Raw genomic sequence first — 21,010 nt, 5'->3', positions numbered from 1 at the left:
TTAGGGTTATTTGCTTGTAGTTACGTATAATTTACTATTATTAGGATGTACATGTAACGTGTAACAAAGACAGTGTAAAATAAAGAGTAACTATTTTTTTATATATATAATTTTTTATATTTCTTTTTTTATATTTTTTATATATATATATATATATATAGATATATAGATACATATATAGATAGATATAGATAGATATATATAGATAGATATATATAGATAGATATAGATATATATATATAGATAACATGTAAATGTAGTCATGTTCCATTTAATTCCACCTCCTTTTTTTGTGGTCTGTATAGGATTAGTAGGCTAAAAGATTTGTTTACTATGCTAAAATAATTGGTCTTCAATTCTGATTAGATTCTAGGTCATGGGAACTACAGAATCCGTTTGAGAATTTATTCAGCTGTTGTTTTCCCTTTTCCTTCTTTCCTTCCTGCCTTACTTCGAGAACATTCTTTTCTCGCTCCATATCGTAAATCACTATTACTTTTACCACCAAAATAACATTTCCAGGTTATAACATGCTTTAACCTCAGTTTAACAAACAGCCTACCAAACATTGTATGAATCGCCTCATCCAGGTCTTTGAAAGAAAAATAAACTACACCAGAAATAACCTTGCAGGATAATAGAGCAGATATTTATGTAAAAGTGTCTGGAGCAAAGGCCGGGTACAATGGATTACTGTCACCCGTAGCTACTGAAAAGCTCACCGCCAGCACTTATAACCTGTCCCTATATGTTCAGTCATTCCCATCTGCTTTGATTTAATACCTATTACCCAGCCTCCTCCATAGCCTCTGAGCTCTGATTGGTCCACTTACGTGCTAAGCCCAGGCAGCTTATAGTATTTGTAAAACGTGAGACACAAAGAACGCTTGTTCCTTTGCTGGAAGCCGTGTGTGTTTACTTGGAGCGGCTCTGGCTGAGGATGTAACCCATACAGTACGTGCCTTTCAGTGCAGGTTCATCACCTCAGAGGGTGTCCTGTGGAACACATCAGCAGTGGAAGGTTAAACACAAAGAGGGACAGTCTGGAAGCTGAGAGGCAGAAAAGAGCACAAGCAGGAGATTTGGACTGGATAGCAAACACTTAGGAAGTCTGGAGCGAAAGAAGAACTGACTGACATACAGTCCGTGTTTTGGATAACAGCTGGGGATGATATGATCTCTCATGCGGAGGACACAGAGGCCAATGAGCTTATCAATGAGCTTGTGATCCTGACTGTGACAGAACCAAGAGCCACTGCCATGACAAGCCAGAATGCCTTCATTTAAAGGTAATGTGTTTTTTTTTTGCTCTCTTTTCTACGTTTATTAAATGGGGGGGGAAACAGCAATGAATGTTTTCTAATATTTGCCACTGTAACAGATTTTATAGCAGTGCTACTGCTTAAAGTCTGACTTTAGAAGATTTAACTTTGAATCTGTGTACAAACATTTATGTACAAGAGTTTGTTTAATGACACAAAGCTGTCACTGGTTAATATTGACAGATTATTTATTATAGTAATACTTAGAGTTCCATTTATCACATCTCCCTCTCCGCTTTAAGCTCTTTAAACAGCTTATGAGACTAGTCGCCTTCTGGAAAGACAAGCAATGACATTGAACACTGATGTTTAATCCATGTTGTAAATGCCATAATACAGTACATGGGCATCATTACATATTTTTTTCTTTAACCTGATTAATCAGACCCGCTGTGCTGATTAACCCTTAGCCTATATAACACAATCCTGAGACCAAAAATCTGATAAAATATGGTGAAAATAGTTTTTTCTTAACCCTGGAAATAAACAGAAAGTTAAATATTTTTTACAAAATTTAAATATTCACAACAAAGAAAGAATATGATAAAACAAATAAGAAATATTTAACATTCTGGCAAGATCATGTGGATGTACAGACAGTCACTCGTTCGTGTCTCTTGAAGCTCAAGATGCTCTTTTCACTTGTCTCAGACTTTGACCGCACTGTAAATAAAATAAAATAAAAAACCTTTGATATCAATCATGTCATAAGTAGATGTTTACATTTATTTAATTGTATTGTTCTTTCACAGTTTGAGTACACAGTTGTCTTTTTCTGTCTTCTGACATATGCTGTGACTGATCTTTTGAAAACATCCTAATTTCAGGAGGAGTTTTTTTTATCTGTTAGTGCAACCTGTTCCCTTCTCCGCCTCATTGTTGTTAGCACTCACTTACAGCATTACCAGCACTTCAAACTGACTCCATTATATGTGACAGGCTCAAGTTTTGTGCATTTGTTAACAGGAATACACCTAAAAATATGATTATTATTATTTTGTGAAAATGCACTCTAAAGAAAGTTACAATTCAGAGGTATGTGCAGCAACAACGTGTCAGTGAAACCCAAGAACCCTACGGTATTCCGTTACAGGAGATTTAACTGGTTTTAGTTTCCTGTGAACTCCAGGCCTTGGTGGGGTTTGTAGGTATTGTGCATAGGTGTGTAGGCAGGTATGACCTGCTTTTCCCAGCCTGTGGCTTCAGACTAGTCCTTCACCTCATTCACAGTCATTGTGTAAGGCCAGATTCCAATTACAGCCTGAGTGGGTGTGTGAGCAGGGCAACAAAGAGAGAGCAACATGGAAGCCTCTGTAAAGTGGACAGAGGACACTCTGTCCGCAGGTAAAACTATCCTTTTGGGGCTCCCACAGCAATCACCGGGATAACAGGGCTCCCTGCAGGGGGAAGGGGGTAATTTCTTACACCCTGATGAGGGAAACTTTATTCTCTATTCTGTTTTAAGAACAATGGAAGGAGGTCTGTCAGCTGATAAGCCGGTGTCAGTAGCTTTTAAAATAAGTTCTTTAACATTCGGGTCATGTTTGTGAGGGTTATCCTTATGGGGAAGATTCACAAAGAAATACATCAAGTAAGAGTGTCATGATGTGAAGGCCTAGTACGGTAACCCATACTTGGAATTTGTCCTCTGCATTTAACCCATCCAAGTTAGTGCACACACACACAGCAAACCCATGGACACACACACACACACACCCGAAGCAGTGGGGAGTCATTCACTGCGGCGGGATTGGGAGTTAGGTGCCTTGCTCAAGGGCACCTCAGTAATTTTCAACCGTTAATGAGATTCAAATCCGCAACCTTCGGGTTATCACTCGGACTCTCTAACCATTAGGCCACGACTGCCCTGAAAATTGATTAGAAATTTCTAATGCATCCTCTGGGAATTCGACAAAGTTTCTGTCACTGGCACAAGGTCTTGTTAGGCCACACTGGCTAATGTGTAGACCATCTGGATATCACTGCTGTTATTAAACTGATTTTTTAAATCATTCACTGACAAGATTTAGCCTACAATCCAGGCACATAATAGTGTATTTATAGGCGTGATTTTTTAAGATTTAGTGTTTTTATAGGCGTGAGGTTATTAGTTTCAGCTCAGGCCCAAAAAAGAGGCAAAGTGATAAAAACAGAATTTCCCCAAGGTCAGTTTAGCCCTTTAGTGAGAGAAACCCCAACGTAGAATATAAAAATGTACAGTCAGCAGGCCATTATCACAAAATAAACCGCTAAAGGGTGATCAGACACTGATACTGCACAGCATAAAAACAACCTGCTATCCAACTCAAACTAGTAAACGTTATCCAACTTGATTTGGATATTCACAAACTGGATATGAAATATTAATTTCAATAAAATATTTACTGTGTGTAAAGAGACTGCAGAGTGATATAAAAACTAAAATTGTGTTGCTCCTTTCAAGACTAGTTTTGTAATGTCTATTACACATAACATAACCAGTAGGGGGCAATGTGAGTTCCCTCAAAATCCCAGTCGTATGTTTCTGTCCTAAGGGGATAAAGGGAATAGATGTGATTTCCGTTTATCTCTGCTCTCAGTATCTCTCTGAAATAGCTATTAGAGGATCACATTTGACAAGGCTAATTTTGTCATAAATTAGTTCTGTGCGCATCCAAAATTCAGTACATGCAGCAACACATTTTTTGTAATATTGCTGCTACAGTACCTCAAAGCATATACATGTACTTTTAAGTAATATAATATAATATAATGTAATATATGTGCTAGTAATTTTAAGGTGCCCTATATTTCTCCACCAGTGGCTTATAAACCCTAAAAAGAAATTAAACATTTCCACGTGAAAAAGATTAACCCACGTGGAATGTCAGCAATCCTTAAAGAGCTGAATAGAGCCATTGTGACAGTTTATATGCTTTGAAATTACTGTGAAATGCTACTTAAGGTGTACTGAGAGAGGTCAAAACTGTAGGATATTTCAATTTAGGTTAGCAAATGGCATTTTAAAAGAAATCAGTGAGATTAATTATATACTGTACAGTTCTGTTAATCAGCTGGCAGTTTAAGCACGTCTCCATAGGTTTAATCAAAATTGTGCTATCTGAAATGCAGCATTACTGATTATCTTCGTTTTTTGGGCTCACAAAATTTCAAAATCGCTGGTAACCCTTCGGGCAGGCACTCTTCAGATTTTGGTAGCCCGAAATGAATTTTACTAGCCCAAATAAAAAGACAATTTTTAATGAAGAAAATTGGTTAGGAGTCAAAACATCAATCAAAAACTTTTTCAAAACACATATATCAACAAGTGCGCATGGGCCTATACCATGAAGCCGGTTTAGGTGGCTAGCCAGCTATGTTTCAGTTTAGTTTTCAACAACCCTGGGTTTTAGGGACCATGAAAGTGGTTTGGCTTTAAGCAGTGTTCATCGCCATAGTAACTTACGCTCCACGGCTAACCTGGTCCGGGGCAGGTTATGTTCCAGGTAAGAGGTTGCAAACCGAACTTGGACCAATCAGATTTGAGCAAAGTGACACATGTCTGATGCGATAAAGTCACTCCACCTGTTTCTACTCCAAATTAAAGGTCACTACATAGCAAATGATTTTTAAAGACAAAACCGTCTTGGTTTTAGTGATGCTTATTTAGAATAATACATTTGTTTGATTTAGATATTATTTATGTAATTATTATACCCTTAATCAATCACACATGTACAATTTTAGTCCATCAATTATTATTACGCAGTTTAAATGAATAAATATATAAAGGTAATATAAATACGCTTTAGCATCAATAGATGAAGCTATAAAATAACTACATGTGAGCTTAAATGTTCATTTCTCTCTATACCTTTATCAGCTGTATAAAATAACTTCACAACTTTTACTTGCACTGATATACAGTAGCGAGACCTTTTCTTTTAGTTGTCCTCTTTAATAGACAGCTGTTTTCTTCTTGCTGTGTAAATTTGTTTTACTATTGTAATACTTTTATTTAATAAGTGAATTGCGCTGCTTCTCTCACGAGAAATTAATCTGAGTTTCACTTTCTCAACGTGTGATTGGCTGTTCGATACTGATGTCACACCTAAACTCCTAAACTCAGGATCAAAGCCTGAGTTGACAGAGAAACTTGATGATCAGCATCATGGTACCAACAAAGCCTGGTTGGATTGGTTTGGTTTTGTCAACTCAAAACTAATCCTGTAACCCTGAGTTTGTTCAACTACCATCATGGTACAGGCCCAAGCTCCATTGTTTTCAATTCTGACAGCGACACTAAAAGTGTTAATTTTCTGATGGAGTAATTCACATATTGGAGTGTAGCAATAAATAATAATAATAACAATACCAGACTTTTTTGAGGCAAGTAATTGGTGCTATAATTATTTTATGCTGTTTATAGCAGAATATATGATGGTCAAGTAACCTTTATTTATGTAGCACTTTTTACCATACAGATTTTTTTTTAATTCAAAGCAGCTTTACAGTGATAGTGTGTAAGCACATGGATCCAAACACTCTGACACGCAAAGTAAAGCATCCATGTTAAAGTGGATAGGTGTAATTTATCTGTGGGACATGTCCCCACCACTTTTTCTCAGGATCGATATTGTACCCCACCACTTTATGAAACATTTCGAGGCACGGATGTACCTAATACAAATAAATACAACATCTCCAGTTAACTAGCAGAGCATTCCTTTAGTTCGTTAAATAAGAGACAACCTAGCGCTAAAATGTGTTGCTGTTTTTTTTTTTAAATCAAGCTGAGTGCTCTTGTCAAATCAAGCTCCGCGGCTATCAGTTGCATGGATACAGTGTTGTACCCTTGCATGGATGCGGGCTTCAATCTATCGTTGTAGTGGAGACTCTCTATTCGTTCCGGTGAAATCACAAAACAAAATGCACACAAACGTGTCCCTGCTTGATATATACTGTAACCACTGATGAACATATTCGGTTTGGATGAGAAATATAAATCTATACGTGTGCGGATTAGAACCCAGAACATCTGACACACTTGGCAAATGTTTTAACCACAAGACCATTAAGGTAGACAAGAAAATTGGCTGATCTATGAATTTATTCACGTGAAAATTCTCAGCACCAACAATATTAGTAGATCTCTTTTAAAGACTAATTAAACCCAATGTAACGTTACTATTGAAATTGATTTCTAGACATAGTGTTATTTTATTCTAAAATTGTTATTGTACATATATCTGATTTTGCATTGATTTTGCATCCCCCCCATCCTCCTAAATTTGATTACATTATTTCAGATAGCCCGTTGGGCAGGCTGGTTATGTATTTTGGTAGCCCGACTGGAAAACACAATAGCCCCGGGACGGCGGGCTAGCGATTTTGCGAGCCCTGCTATTGACTAAAACAGTTGAAATATTCTTCAAAATATAATCTTCATTTTCCACAGGATTTATAAGTAAATGATGACGGAAATTAATTTTTAGGTGAATTAACCCAATAAATAGTTTTGCAATATAGTTTTCAGCGTGATCTTCTTCATCAGTTAAGTCATTCAAAGTGGTTGAAAAACAGAAACGAACTGGCATTTTATTAAAAAATCTAAGTTGACAATTTAAAAAAAGTTTTTCATGTCAATGTGCATGAATATGTAGCCAATCAGCACTTCAGTTACTTTTTGGTAATACTTTACAGTAAGGTCTCGTTACTTTTCGATGCTTATGAATTTGTTATTAATTATTCTTTTTTAATGTTATTTAATAAAAAATACTGCAGTTCATTGTTAGTTCATTTTAGCTCAGGTCCAATAAATAATATCAACAGATACAACTTTTGTTTTTAATAATGTATTAATAAATGCATGAATGTTAGCTCATGTTAACTAATGTGGTTAACTAATTTTAATGAAACCTTATTGTAAAATATGACCACTTTTTTCATATGTATTTCACATCTGCCCCACAGCACACTGATTTGGCCATTCAACTGCAAAATGTCCCAGACATGAGTGGATGCACACCGGTGGAAGATGTAAGTGATGGTTTAGTTTGCTTTGCTTAGCAATTATCTTTCACAGTAGTCAACACACCGACATTCACATAAAATGTAATACAATTACTTGAGGCATTGTCACTTTAATGAAAGGTCCATTGTCGCTTCCACAATGAGCTTCCTCTAAACATCATTACATAGAGTGTACCTCCAGGAAAACATTCCTCAGTAAATATCCACCACAAGGGAGGGGTACTGCGCTATTCATTACCATCCCATGATAAAGCATGCTCTCTGTTGGCTGTTACTATGACTACCATGATCTTCTCCAAACCAATGAGAGCCCTTTATCTCCGTCGACCCAAAACAAGTGCATTGAGAAGGGGGTCGGCATGCTTCATCACTGATCCGCGTTTCCATCTCTATAGTCAAGAAAACGCGTCTGAAATCTGAATATTGTGTATGGGACACGGGGGCAGCCATAGTGCTTGTTGAGAAGAACAATAATAATCGACTGCCTCTCGCGCTGTTGTTGCCGAGAAGCTGCGCGAGAACGAATTCATGCTTTTGATGCAAACACACGTGTGTGATTTCGTTCAACGGGATAATAACATATGAGGGAATTAAAACAGCGTTTGCTCAGTCTGTTGGATTGCACAACATATGGGAGGTAGGTGCTCAAATTAAAAAGCACTGCAGGAATAATTAGCATTTATTCAATTTGTATTGCATTTAAACGTATGCATAAGTTGCATGAAAAAATATGCACTAAAATCTTGTATTAAGCAGTTTGCATTTCAAAATGGCATTTTTGTATTAAATAATAGGCTATGCACTAACTGAATTGAGTTTTGCACAATATGCACTATAACATGTATTGTTTTATTTATATTTGTACAATATGAACTTAAACTGCTTATATTGCTGCACGTGAGGTGCTTTCGGTTAGATTGGCCGTGCTGTTGGATTCTCCCGCTGTCCCACAGCTATGAAACTGTCAGGCTCGTGATGTAGGCTATCATGAGAGAGCAGACACGTATAACATCTAGTAGACTGTATTGAATTATCAGGGCGACAGAAAAACAAAACTACGTCAGCACAAAATGGTTTGCACACAGATGTACTGTCTGTTGGAAGGTATTCCATTTACATCAGGTATTTAATGATTAAAGCACCCAGGGCCTTACGCGTACCTCCACTGGAGCTTTAATGAGCCCTTGGTCAATGGTTGCTGTGCAACTGTCATTAATGTGTCACAGGCTCTGATGTGCTTGAGCAGGCACAAGGTCAAGAAGGTCATTAGAGATGTGCACTATGTCATTGACTAGATGAGCTACATTATAATAGTTTTTTTTTATTTCAAAAGGAAAAAGCATATGATATTATTGTGCATTTTTTATTATTATATTACAATTTATGGAATTCACAAGCTCTGCCATTATCTTTTTTGAGAGACATCTATCTTAATATTACTTTATTAATGGCGATAATAAAAAGCTGGGTTGGGATTAAGTAGGCCTGCTGCTACTGTGAGTGTCAAAGTTCATAACAAAGGTATTAGCACCTAATCTTTTAAACAATTTAATAAGTTTGCCCTGAGTTACCCTTGTGAAAAAAAAAAAAAAAAAAAAAAACAATAAAAAGTGGCATCATTTCTAAAAGAGAAGGCCTATTTATTATATAAATAATAGGCTATACTTTAAAATAATGTGCTTTCAGTAAGTGCAAATTGAATGTAATGTTTTCGGACACTCAATTGCTTGTTATTTGCTAATTAATACAAATCTATTGTAGTTTAAATGTATATTAAATTAACTTGAGAGTGCATACCTATGAAGGACATCTTTATTCGTAGAATATGCTTAAAGTTTACTGCCAAATATAAGCATTTTTGGTCAACTAAAATTGTATGTATTTTCTATTGAAACCTGTTTGTATATTTGTAATTTTACATTTGTAAGCTGCAGTTTAGTACATTTAAAATATATTTACATGAAATTTAATATTGAATATCTCACCACAGTTCAGATCCTAATCAAGTACTTTGCATGCGCTTTATTGTGTAGTCAGCACACATCACAATAAGTGTACGTTTTGAAAGCACAACAACAGATTATTAAAACGATTTAAAATGTACTTTTAAAGTAAATCTTTTTAAACGTGCAAAGTACATAACCTACTTACTGTGTATTAAAACCAGTCATAAAAATACTCTCTTTAAATATTTATTTACATTATAATATCTGCAAGAGAATCATGCATGTAAATACAGAAGACCCTGATATTTATAAGTATATGAACATTTACACACACAAAAAGGGAGGTTTCTTATAACAACAGTAGTGAGAGTGTACTGTAGGTTTATGGAGCACCATCTGGCTTTCATGGTTCCTAAAGAGTGAACATGATGCTAAAGACATAAATGATACTAATGTTTTGATGGATTCAGAACTGTCAATGTTTGGGTTTTTTTCTGAATTGTCTGCAGATCTTTTTTCGACCTTTGTGCTTTTTTAAATTAAATAAATAATAAAAAATTGAAAGATGCCAATACCCAATACTTTGTTTCGCACCTGTAAATTTCAAACGTGGGTTATACTAATTTGAAATGATTCAGTTTTGAGAAACCGTTCGCTAAGTCCTGGATCATGACCTTAAACCTTCCTTTCAGCTACAGTTTAAAGGCTTTGGTTGATGTAACACCCAAGTCATCTCAGGCACGAGCATATGAGTGATGTTAGCTTTACTGGGTGGTTTTCTTTGGCTCAGTTTTGTGCTGACACCTTCGGTCTCTGCACATTCCTTGAGCTTCTGGGTGACGGCATCTCTTTTGACGGGAGGGAGCAGATCACAAGGTGTCAGATCTTCTGTGTAACTGTTGCTCTCTTGCTGTTAGATATAAAAGGGAATCTCAGTATGAAAAGTCTTAGCAGGGGCAATCAAGTGTGAAATTTGTCCTGATGTGGGTTATAATGTTTAAGGACAAAACAGTAAGAACAAAAACAACAACAACAACAAAAATCTCTTTAGAGGTGAAAGAGTTTCACTCTTTGACCCTGCTGTCGTCTTGTGGGATTTACACAGTTCATTTGTTGTGCATTATAGTGAGTGGCAAGTTAATCTGTCTTCATAGGATAGCATGACTCCAGGACAACTTTCTTCACTCTAAACTTTAGTTTAGACACGCTGATAAATTATAACTGTCATCAGAGACAAAATTAGAGCCAGAATCTATGGAGCTTTGATCCCTAAAATGCATCTTAAGGGAACTTTAACTAAAAATCTTAAAAGTTGCCTTTGTTTATTTACGTATAAACAGAGATGTTTTTTTTCTCTCAGATTTGTTTAGATTTTGATTTATTTTTTAAACGTTACCTGCAGTCATCTTAAATGGTACATATTAGCGCATGGTGGTGAATAGTATGCACTGGCATAGCCGAGATGTTTGACCACACATATCTTCTTAAGCAGAGATCTGTATATGTTTTCTCCAGAGGCGTGGAGTAACTTTCCAGCCTGCAGACGTGCATGTCTCCATCTGAAAATAGCTTGAGCACTTGTTTAGTGAGGGGGCTTGCCTCTCACTTTCTTACATCTTTTGCCTCCAGAAGCCAACTGCAGTCTGGGACTTTAACCCTGAAACGCAGTGGATCTCAGTACTAAAGTGAGAAGTTTGGACGTGGATCCTGCTGCCTGTCAGCTCAAACCCGACGCCTGATTTCAGTCCTAATGCCTGGTAAGGATTTGCCTTTCTCTTGGTTTGGGATTGTGTATATATTTGATCAAATATGTTTTTGTTTTTTAATAAGCTGCATGCGATATAAGAAAGAAGTTTGTCCTGTAAATATCAGAATAATTATTTTTCAATCATAAAAAATATAATAAAAGAGCCTGTAAACATGCAGTTGATAGACTCAATATTTAGCATGTGTTAATAAATGACTGATTCTTCTCATCATTGACAGTTTTAAATAGAGGAAAATAAAGGACTTATTTAAAAAAAAAATTAAAGCAGTACTACTGATCATATATTATGATTATTATTATTATTATTTGGGACGTCTAAATTAGGGTTGTGAACATCCAAAATAAAAGTTTTTGTTTACATGATATATGTGTGTGTACTTTGTATAATTATTTTGTATATATATAAATACACACATGCATATGTATTCAAGAAATATTTGCATGTATATACTGTATTTATATATGTATATATAATTTATGTTATATATAAATATTTTATATATAAATAACAATTTTTTAATATATATATGCATGTGTGTATATTTTTATATACAAAATAATTATGCACAGTACACATGCATATATTATGTAAACAAAATTTATTTTAGATGCAATCAATTTTTTCACAGCCTTAGAGCCTAAAACCCTGAGATGTAAGATTTTCAAAATTCACAATCAACAAATGAAGTAATGGTAAAATGAAAACACAAGAGTAAAAAAGAAAACCTAAAACAGTGGGTAATAGGGTTGAATGTAATGTAGTTTGGGACCAAATGTTAAATGTAGAAATTAGTATGTTACAGAATTACAGAAATGTATTTGTTCTTAACAACCTGGATGAATGTCAACTCTACAATTTGAGTATTTATTTACTTGCACAAAGCTGTAGAAAGGGTCCTAAAAATGTTACTGTGCTTCTTTACGTCGTAAATTGTAAGGAATTATATAATTATGTAATAGATTTGCCATTTATTTATAGAAAATCAAGCGGTAACAGAGTTTAGTGCAAAATGTGTTCCAGCTAAATATTATGGTATTTAAAATTAGTTCATATTTAAAAGATCTTTGGTAACTCTTTATTTTGATGGTCCACTTTAGACATTCTACAAACTATGAGTACCTTTTCAACTACATGTCAACTAACTCTCATTAGAGTATCAGTAAAATCAGTTTAATACCCACTGACACTTTATTTTCATGATCCCAACAGACATTCTACTGACTATACTGTAAGCTACTTTGCAACTACATGTCAACTTATTCTACTAACCGGACCGCTAACACCTAACCATAATCTTAACAGTCTACTACAATTTTTGTTTTTAAATTTCTTAGACTAAAAAGTGGTATTTAAGGGTCTAATCAGTGAAACCATTCACTCATGTACATAATCTTGAGACCAAAAAACTAAAAATGCTAAATACAGTTAGTTGAAATGTAGTTGCAAAGTTACTTATAGTTAGTAGAGTGTCTAAAGTCTACCATCGAAATAAAGTGTAACCAAATTCCTTTTTACTAAAATAAATTAAGAATTAAGTTCAACGTGTGATAACAAAATGATGTCGTTATATGATTTTAATTGTCGAGAAGGTCAAGACAGTACCAAACGTACACATTTGATGTTTAAAACTATAGCTACTTCTCATACTAGATACATTTTATGTTAGATAATAGTTTATATGACATATGTAATAGTTAAAATATATATATATAAAATGCTATTTGCATGTTTCAGGACAGAGACTTCAGAGCTTTTTATCCCAAGACAGTGCAAAAAGTTTGTAAAGGTTTCATCATAAAATATTATATAAACTATCTAGGTGAAAAAGAATTTTAAAATAAATGCATGCATCTTTCAGTTATTTCTTACTTTCAATGCTTGTAAATTATGTGTGTACTGGCCTAAAACAGAGTAGACAGCTTTTACTGATTCAACCCAGACAGACATATCATGTACACGCGGTTTGAAATAATACCTCCTTGTCATACTTAAAAAGAGCCTTTGTTGCAATCTGACGTCTCTCTGACAACATTTATTAATATCAGCTAAATTGCATTTCACTCTGTAATGTAAGGCATCCATTGATTAACTATCCATCATAACACCACAATCCTTTCAACGTGACCTTATGTTCTTTTTCCCATTTTGGTTTAATAAAAATGCACATGCATGGTACTTCTGTGACTTTTGCTAGGGATCGCTTGAGATAGAGCTAAAGCAGCTTTGAGAGGTCAAATATGACATGCAGTATAATGCACGTTTGCTGCAATATCACCACAGAAGTATGAAAGGCTGTCATGAAGATGTCTTACAGGAGGCCGCCTGGCAGACACTCGGCCTGCTCCTGTTTTTGTTATGGGGGAGGGCTCTTTCGTGACTGTGGTATTTTTAACTTTGTATAATAAAGGAGTGCCCAATCCCTGTTTCCTGAATAGGAACCCTTGTTGTTATACTTTTAACTCATTACCGCACTGTAGGCCATGGACGATATAGTAAAAAAGATTATATCACATTTATTTCACAATATTTAATGTATAGTTCTCAATAGCCCTGAAGCTATTTAAAGAAAAAAAAACAACTACAATTTAACATGGTTAATGAAAAACAGCAGTTTTTCATGAATAAATGGATAAATTAGGTTTTGAATCAATTCACTTTAATTAGCAGTGTGAACTGATTTATGATAAATGAATTGAAAGAATGAATCTATTGAAAAGGATAGTTCACCTAAAAAATTTAAATTCTGTCATCATTCCCTCACTCTCATGTCGTGCAGAACCTGCATTTATTTCTTTGGAACACAAAAGAAGATATTTTGAAGAATGTTAAGAACAAACCCAGCAGGTCGTCATTTAAGCGTCTAGGTTAACTATAGACCCGCTATGCTCCGGCTATGAGTAACCCACTTCTAGCCAAAATAACCTTGAAATTTCGTTTTTGCCAAAATAACTGGCAAGATGTACTATATGATATTCCATTATGTAAGCAAAGTCAACAGTGATTACAAGGTATTTGGTTTCATTTCTTTGACATGTTATCTAACTGATGACTAGTCTATTATTGGGCTATGGTTTAGATGTCTGTTAAATTTCCACTGACAGACCAAATTTGGCCTTGTTTTAGCCTAGATGTCAGGGCTGTGTTTGGACGGCTATTAGACGTCTTTTAAATGCAAAATTGCTTGCTGGGAAACTACATTGCACCCTGACTTCTATTATATGGACAAAAAGCTCTTCGAAATTTCACAAAATAACTTATTTTATGTTCCATAGAGGAAAAAGTCATTTGGAAGTCGAGTAAAAATTTTGTGTGAACTATTCCTTGAAGTTTTATCCAGCGATGCTATATCTGTCTTAACAGACAAATACCAGCAAATAACGAGAAATCAAAGTTAATGACAAATAAAAAGTGCATTAAAAATAGTCCTAATTTGCACGATATTACTTTATTTAGTCACCAAATCATTTTCAAATATTGCTCAACCCTGTATGCGATACAGGGTTGAGCAATACTGTAAAGTCACTCAAAGACCTGTTTAATAGGGTAGATGTTGAATAGTTGTTGAATCAATAATCCCTTTAGATTTGCTCAGAAATGTTTTGCGAGCCAATTCATCGTTTGCTAAAGGGTTTAGGTCCGTTTGAAGAGTTTTGAAATAATACTGAGGATAAGGCCTATTGGACCTCTCTTTGATATCATGTGGCTGTTTATATCGGATTGTTTTGAATGATGTCTTATGATGGAAGCAACTACGCAGGTTGTCAAATGATTTGCTGGTGTACACATGGCGATATCATGTCAGAGGACTAGAAGACTTAGCAGTCTGTCACTTTGGGTGCCCTCCAGAGGTTAAACACCTAATTAGCAGATGGATCTTCTAGCCCAGGGGAGTGCTTCTGTCAGAGGAATGGGTCCAACTGGTTTTGTAAATGTCAGCCCATTTAGATATTTGTCAGATTGCGTCTAGGAGAAGGTGCTGGAATGATGAGTGCTGGCTGCTTATCTTGGCTCTCAGGTTGGGTCCCTGTTTCAGTCGCTGGCTGTTGTGTGTGTATACATTGAGACCCTGTAAAAGCTTTCTTATCTTTACATAGCACAGAGCTTCTTTCTAAAAGATGAATAAAAGACAGGTTTTTCAATTGTTTTGAAATGCTTTCATCACGATATTTTTATCTGCAGACCTCAACTCGTGCACTTCGACAAAAACATTTAGAAATGGCAGAACGTGCTGAAGGCACCATTTATGGCAACTCTACCAAAATAGGAGAGATGCCAATGTTTACTGTTTAGGGAGGTCTAAAATGGCAAAACAGATGAAGGAAGGAAGCTATGCTATATCTCATTCTTGGGTCTTGATTTTTTCCATAGTAGTAATAATGTGCCTATATAATATCTTTAGCACATTATTGGTGGTCTTTGAGGTCAAAATGCCCACTTTGGATACTGTCTATATAGAAATTGAATTTCTGTGTGGTATTTATCACACACAGGGCTCAAAAGTTGTGATGAAGATACATTTAGTAAGACTATAAAGCTTTTGGCACAAAACACAGGGCAATATTCCTAAAAGCTATTTGACTCACTGTGATGGAGACTGTTCCTTATTGTTGCACCTGTGCACAATGTTTCGTCAAATAGTTCACCAAAAAATAAAAAAAAATCTGTCATCAATTAAGCACCCTCCTGTCGTTCCAAACCCATAAGGCTTTCGTTCATCTTCGAAACATGAACACATTTTTAATGAAATCTGAGAGATTTCTGTCCCTCCATTAAAAGCCTATTCACCCAAAACTCTGACACAGTTTTGGGTGAGATTGTTAAAGAAATCCATATGAATCGAGTCTTCTGATGTCTTCTAAAGGGTCAGGTTTAATGATGAACACATTTAATTTAGGCTCTTATTCACGTATACAATATAAACCTGTGTTAAATCAAATGTGTGTGTGTAGTGGACCCTGCAAATGAGTGGGAATAATGCTAGGAAGATGGAAAATGGATTCACGTATAAAAATTGATCGACGAACATGGAGCACTCAAATATAGTAAATAGAAGCTCAACCATACTTGCTTGATGCACGAGAACAAACCTCATTGGCACTTGGAAAAGCTCAAACAAGCAAGTAAATTTCTGTTTGCCAAATTTGACTGACCTATGTATGTTCACTGAACTAACCGAAAATACTCACTGTTTCAAAGTATTGCAATAATATGTAAACAAAATGAATAAGGGTGTCACGATTTCGATTTTAAATCGAAATCAATCGAAATTAATTCACAAACTCAAAAATCGGAATAAAAAATGGAATCGTCGATACTGCCACGCCCCCATGTCGCGCCCGTGATGGAAAGTTCGGATCGTTTTACTGACTCTATTGTTCAATCTCGTTCATCAAAATTAACTAATCTTTTTTTCTAGTCATTTCAGGGGCTTTAAATGTTATACTTTTAAAAGGCAAATTCCCCGAACACATCCAACGCAATCTTGATCATATTCTGAATTAAGAAATCATTATAATGCAGTCAAGAGTAATTTACAGGGAACATTCCCAGATAGCAAACAGTCATTGAAACTATGTTAAATCAACATTCCGTTGTCAACATTAAGTCATTGAATCAACATCGAACTCTGATGTTGATTCTACATCATTTTGCACCCTGTTTTAATATTGAAACAACATTGAAATCCTGTCCATAGATCACGGAATTTCAATGGTATTTCAATTATCAGGAATATTGAAACAATGTTGAAATTTCAACTGAACTAAGGATCAACGTGATTTCAATGGAATTTCAATCGTTTTTAAATGTTAATTTTAAATGTAATGCCATAAATTAAATAGCCTGCTTTATCTACAGCCAGGATGTTAAAAAATAATGGAACATTTGAAATCTTGTATAAAACACTGAACACACCACACAAACAAATTCATTTTTATTAGCCTTTTTATTTAATTAATTGTAGGCAACTCTTTACACTTTACACTTCAATGTCCTCTGACGCCTGAATATTTTGTCGTCCAGTCCCTCCTGCCCGGTCTGGCACATGTGAATTGGGTGACGGCGGCTGTCCCCGTCTGCTGACTAAGAGCACCTAAAACAGAAAATAAAATCACAATGCAAAAAATTAGCATTTAATTTAAACAGGAGATTATATTTATTTGTATTGGTAGCCTACATTCGTGCCGCGAGATTAAGTATGTAACGTGGGGATAAGCCCTCCCAAGTCCCCCCTTGACGCCAGGCCTGATTGTCAGGCGCTATAACAGTGCGCGAAAAATCGTGAAATCGGATAAGCACTAGAACATTCATATTTTGGATTTGTATTACGACGAGATGGTCTAATCGGCATTCCCAGTTACAACTCGAGACAGTTCTGCATTGAATAAAGTAAAGTAAGTCATGTCTTCTGTGTAATTCTGGCCCGCCGCGGTCACTTCTGTGGGTAGCGCTAGGTGGAGCACTGCTAGTGTTGGTTCCGCCAGTGTTTTCCGGCTTTCAGAAGAAATATATAGCGGTGCTGTGTTAATAGATTTCACGACACAAGCAATGGGTAGGCTACAGACATGTATTTTGAGCTAAATATCACAAAAATAGACTGGACTCGGAGGTTTTGCTAACTTTATAACCTAGAAGAGAACTACAAAGTAGGCCTAGGCTACTTTTGGCAGATTTTGACACAGTGGTAAAACAAAAATCTATTTCCTGCAGCAATGCGTCGGTTACTACACTAACCATCATGTTAACGATCAGCCTAACAGTATTTGATTTGGTACAATTCATTCATATCAAACATTAAGCAAGCTTACCTTTAGGCTTGTGCCAAGGGTCCAGAAATGAGCTGTGTCCAGTGCAGTACGTTGGTATAACACCCGTTGATCTCCCGGTCAACCAAAAATCTATTGATTTTCAATCATATTTCCCGGTCAACTATATGTCGATGACTTTTCAACAACAGCGTCGTTTCCCGGTCAACTATAAATCAATGACTTTTCAACACATTCAGCCATTGCCGGGTAAACCAAATATCAATGCTTAATCAATCATAAAGATAACTATAGATCAATGTTGTTCCAATATCGTTGCCATCAACATTAATAACATCAGGTTTTCATCGACAGGGTAATGGTGATTCAACATTAATTTTGCATTGAAATTTCAATATCAACCATAATGATGATTCAGATGGAAAAACAATGTTTATTCAATGTTGGCTTGCTGTCTGGGTTAATACTTGACCTTCCGAGTCTTTTGTTCATTTGTCGCGTGACAGAGGCAATGAACGGATCGTTCATGAACGACTCATCACGGCGCGGGAAAAAAACACACGTGTTGAAAGGCTGTGAGTCCTCTAACTTGGATTCTATGCCCGAGCCCGAACTTGGCCGATATTTCCCGTCACTATCCTCGGGCCGGGCTCTTGATCCCCCAACGCAATAGAGTGCGGCGCGGGACTAGATTTGATGGCCGAGTGCGAGCGCGGGTGGTAATGCACTCACTCTGTGTGTGCGGAAGGATAAAAAGATTCGCGGGACTCCCGCAAACTAGAAATATCTATGAATAAAACATATAAAAACTAATACTTTTTTTCATCTGTTGCAGAAAAGCAACAAGAACAACTAAAACAAAATAGAAACGATTTACAGGCCAGAGTTTCTATTTATAACATGTTTGCAGCGTTGAGCGATTTAGCCAATCACAGACATATGTGTTGATTTCTTGAATGCAACGACCAATCAGAAGCATTTAAGATAGACTCTCCTCACCGCTCAAAACTGACTTTTTGTTCAGAGCTGAATTCTGTAAGCTGGCAAATCCTCTAATTATAACAAACAAAGTGTAGGCTATATATTATGAAAGATTCATTGTGCAGTCAGCTCCACTGATAATAACAGAGGTGTGTGAGATTGCGATGAACTGATATCAGCTTTTTAGGAGCAACAGCAACCTGTGCTTAAAAAAAAAAAATCGAGCATCGAATCTAACCGTGACCTTAGAATCGAAAATGTAATCGAATCGAGGATTTGGAGAATCGTGGCACCCCTAAAAATGAATGCTAACATGCTGTTAGTGTGAAAAAAAACAACTAACCTTTGCTGTTTAAAGTTCTATCCAATTCTAAAACTTTGTTATGAAAACACAACGCCATAACTGTACAGCTCAAATAAAAGTTTTAACAGAAAATTTTATGTAACTGCTTTTAAATAATTAGTTTCTCAATTCTGGGCCAATTCACTATCTTAAAATGTTGTTGGAAAACAAGGGACGAGTTGATTTTTTAAAAAATCAACATTACGCTACAAATGCTGTTAATTGAGCATAATTTGCATTGAACCAAGAATATGCATTTAATGGTTTTTGAAATCCTTTGACTAACTATTTTATTTAAAGACTCCCTTAAGTCTTATCTGAAATTTTTACAATCAGCTTTTTACAGCAGTCCAAGCTTATCTTGAAGATGTGCTTTCAATTCCATAAAGAAGCAAAATCGGAAAAGTAATACTGTAGCCAAACAGGAATCTTCTAGCTTCGGCTTTCGAGCTCTAGCTGTTCAAATTTTAAGTGTGTGACTGAGACGTTGGCGACAAATCTGTTGGCCACATGACCCCTCAAGGGCACCTGCTGATTCCACCAGCTGGATCACAGCAGAAACACCAGTTCTGGCAGATGTCCCAATATCCTCCTCTCATCGGCTCGGCTAGACAATATCTAACTACTCACACTCACATGGATGCCAGTGAATACTTTCTGGGACAAATGTGTAAATCACAAGGGTCTCTTTTAATTCAATCCCTTCACTTGTGGAAAGATCATGTGCTATGCACTTTGCACAGTCATTTAACCCTAGTGGGAAACATGTAGACTCACAGTCCTTGACCTGTAATGGCCTGTGCCATATTTGGATTGTGACCCACTCGAAGTTGCATAAACCAAGTTCTATCAGCAAGGCTCGAAAATAGCAGTTGTTCAAGTATGTTGTGCACAACTCTGACCCATTACTCTAAACTAAATTTGGAGACGTTATCAACATGATTGGAGGTTTTGATTTACTGATCGCCGTGTGTGTTCATTCTGCTAATATCAGTGCAATTGTGTTTATTATACAGAAGAGACCAGGACAAGTTGTCACACTTTTTAGTCCAGTGAAAATCGATCAGGTTAAATTTCTATATTTTAATTTCTTGGATACAAAAAGCTATTGAACATTTAATCTATTTCATCTTCTTTATCTCAGGTAAAATGATACCGTTCACTGAACATAACCCATTGAACATATAGAATGAAATTCATCCAAAGTTAAGTTAAGGCTTTATTTTAGTTGTTGTTTCAAAAGCTTTATCACTCTTAGGTACTCAATTCGAGTCTGATAAAAGCTTCTTTTAAATGATTAAATGTAAGACATGTGACTTGTTTGGACACGCTGTACATGTTTGCCGTATCGTTTAAGGTTCTTGCGTTCGGAGGTGAAAACAAACGTGCCGATCTGCACGTTTGGAACAGGACGTACTCAATTCGAGTACTACACAACTATGTTGAATTAGGAGCTGGATTTAGAAATGAAATGATACTCCTTAAACACATGGGAACAATTTAAGCAATTATCTGAGGCTTTAGAAAATATGTGTGGGACACATTGCATCAAACGGAAAGCACAGCAGCAAACATGCATAGTTCCCAAACTTAATGTAATTGTGATTCCGAAGTTACCATTTAGGAGAACATAGAACTTCTTGTGTCCTGACTGAGATGCTCATATAAATAGCCTGTTTGGAAATTCCTGATGAAAAGAAAGAGATTCTTCCTATTTTGGAGAATACTGTACAAGCAGCATATCCAGCATATTACTGTTTTACTTTGGGGATTTGAGAGAGCACATTACTCGGATGTTATGTTTTGACTGTCAGGATAGGCAGGAGCCATAATGTAACCATTACATTGCTCTTCTGAGGACATCTATTTCAAG

The 21,010-nt window shown here is 36.0% G+C and overlaps 1 protein-coding gene across 6 annotated transcripts in view; it reads left to right on the top strand.

Moving 5' to 3' along the window:
- Positions 1-1,037: 1,037 nt before the first annotated feature.
- The window catches only part of sorbs2b (sorbin and SH3 domain containing 2b), a 78,735-nt gene continuing 58,762 nt past the window's right edge, over positions 1,038-21,010 (top strand). For 4 of the 6 annotated variants that reach the window (XM_077236061.1, XM_077236060.1, XM_077236058.1 and 1 more), the window contains exon 1: positions 10,907-11,037. In XM_077236061.1, the coding sequence (XP_077092176.1) occupies positions 11,031-11,037 (7 nt within the window). In that variant the 5' untranslated portion in view covers positions 10,907-11,030. Of the gene's footprint in view, positions 1,290-7,274; positions 7,341-10,906; positions 11,038-21,010 lie in introns of those variants that run through there. The other 2 variants (XM_077236059.1, XM_077236062.1) reach the window with 2 other exon arrangements.

Source organism: Siphateles boraxobius, unplaced genomic scaffold (assembly GCF_051911475.1).
Source record: "Siphateles boraxobius isolate OS27281-9 unplaced genomic scaffold, OSU_SipBor_1 2, whole genome shotgun sequence".
Classification (NCBI taxonomy): domain Eukaryota; kingdom Metazoa; phylum Chordata; class Actinopteri; order Cypriniformes; family Leuciscidae; genus Siphateles; species Siphateles boraxobius.
The sequence above is the reverse complement of the archived record's forward strand: the minus strand, read 5'-3'. Positions and strand labels throughout refer to the sequence as shown.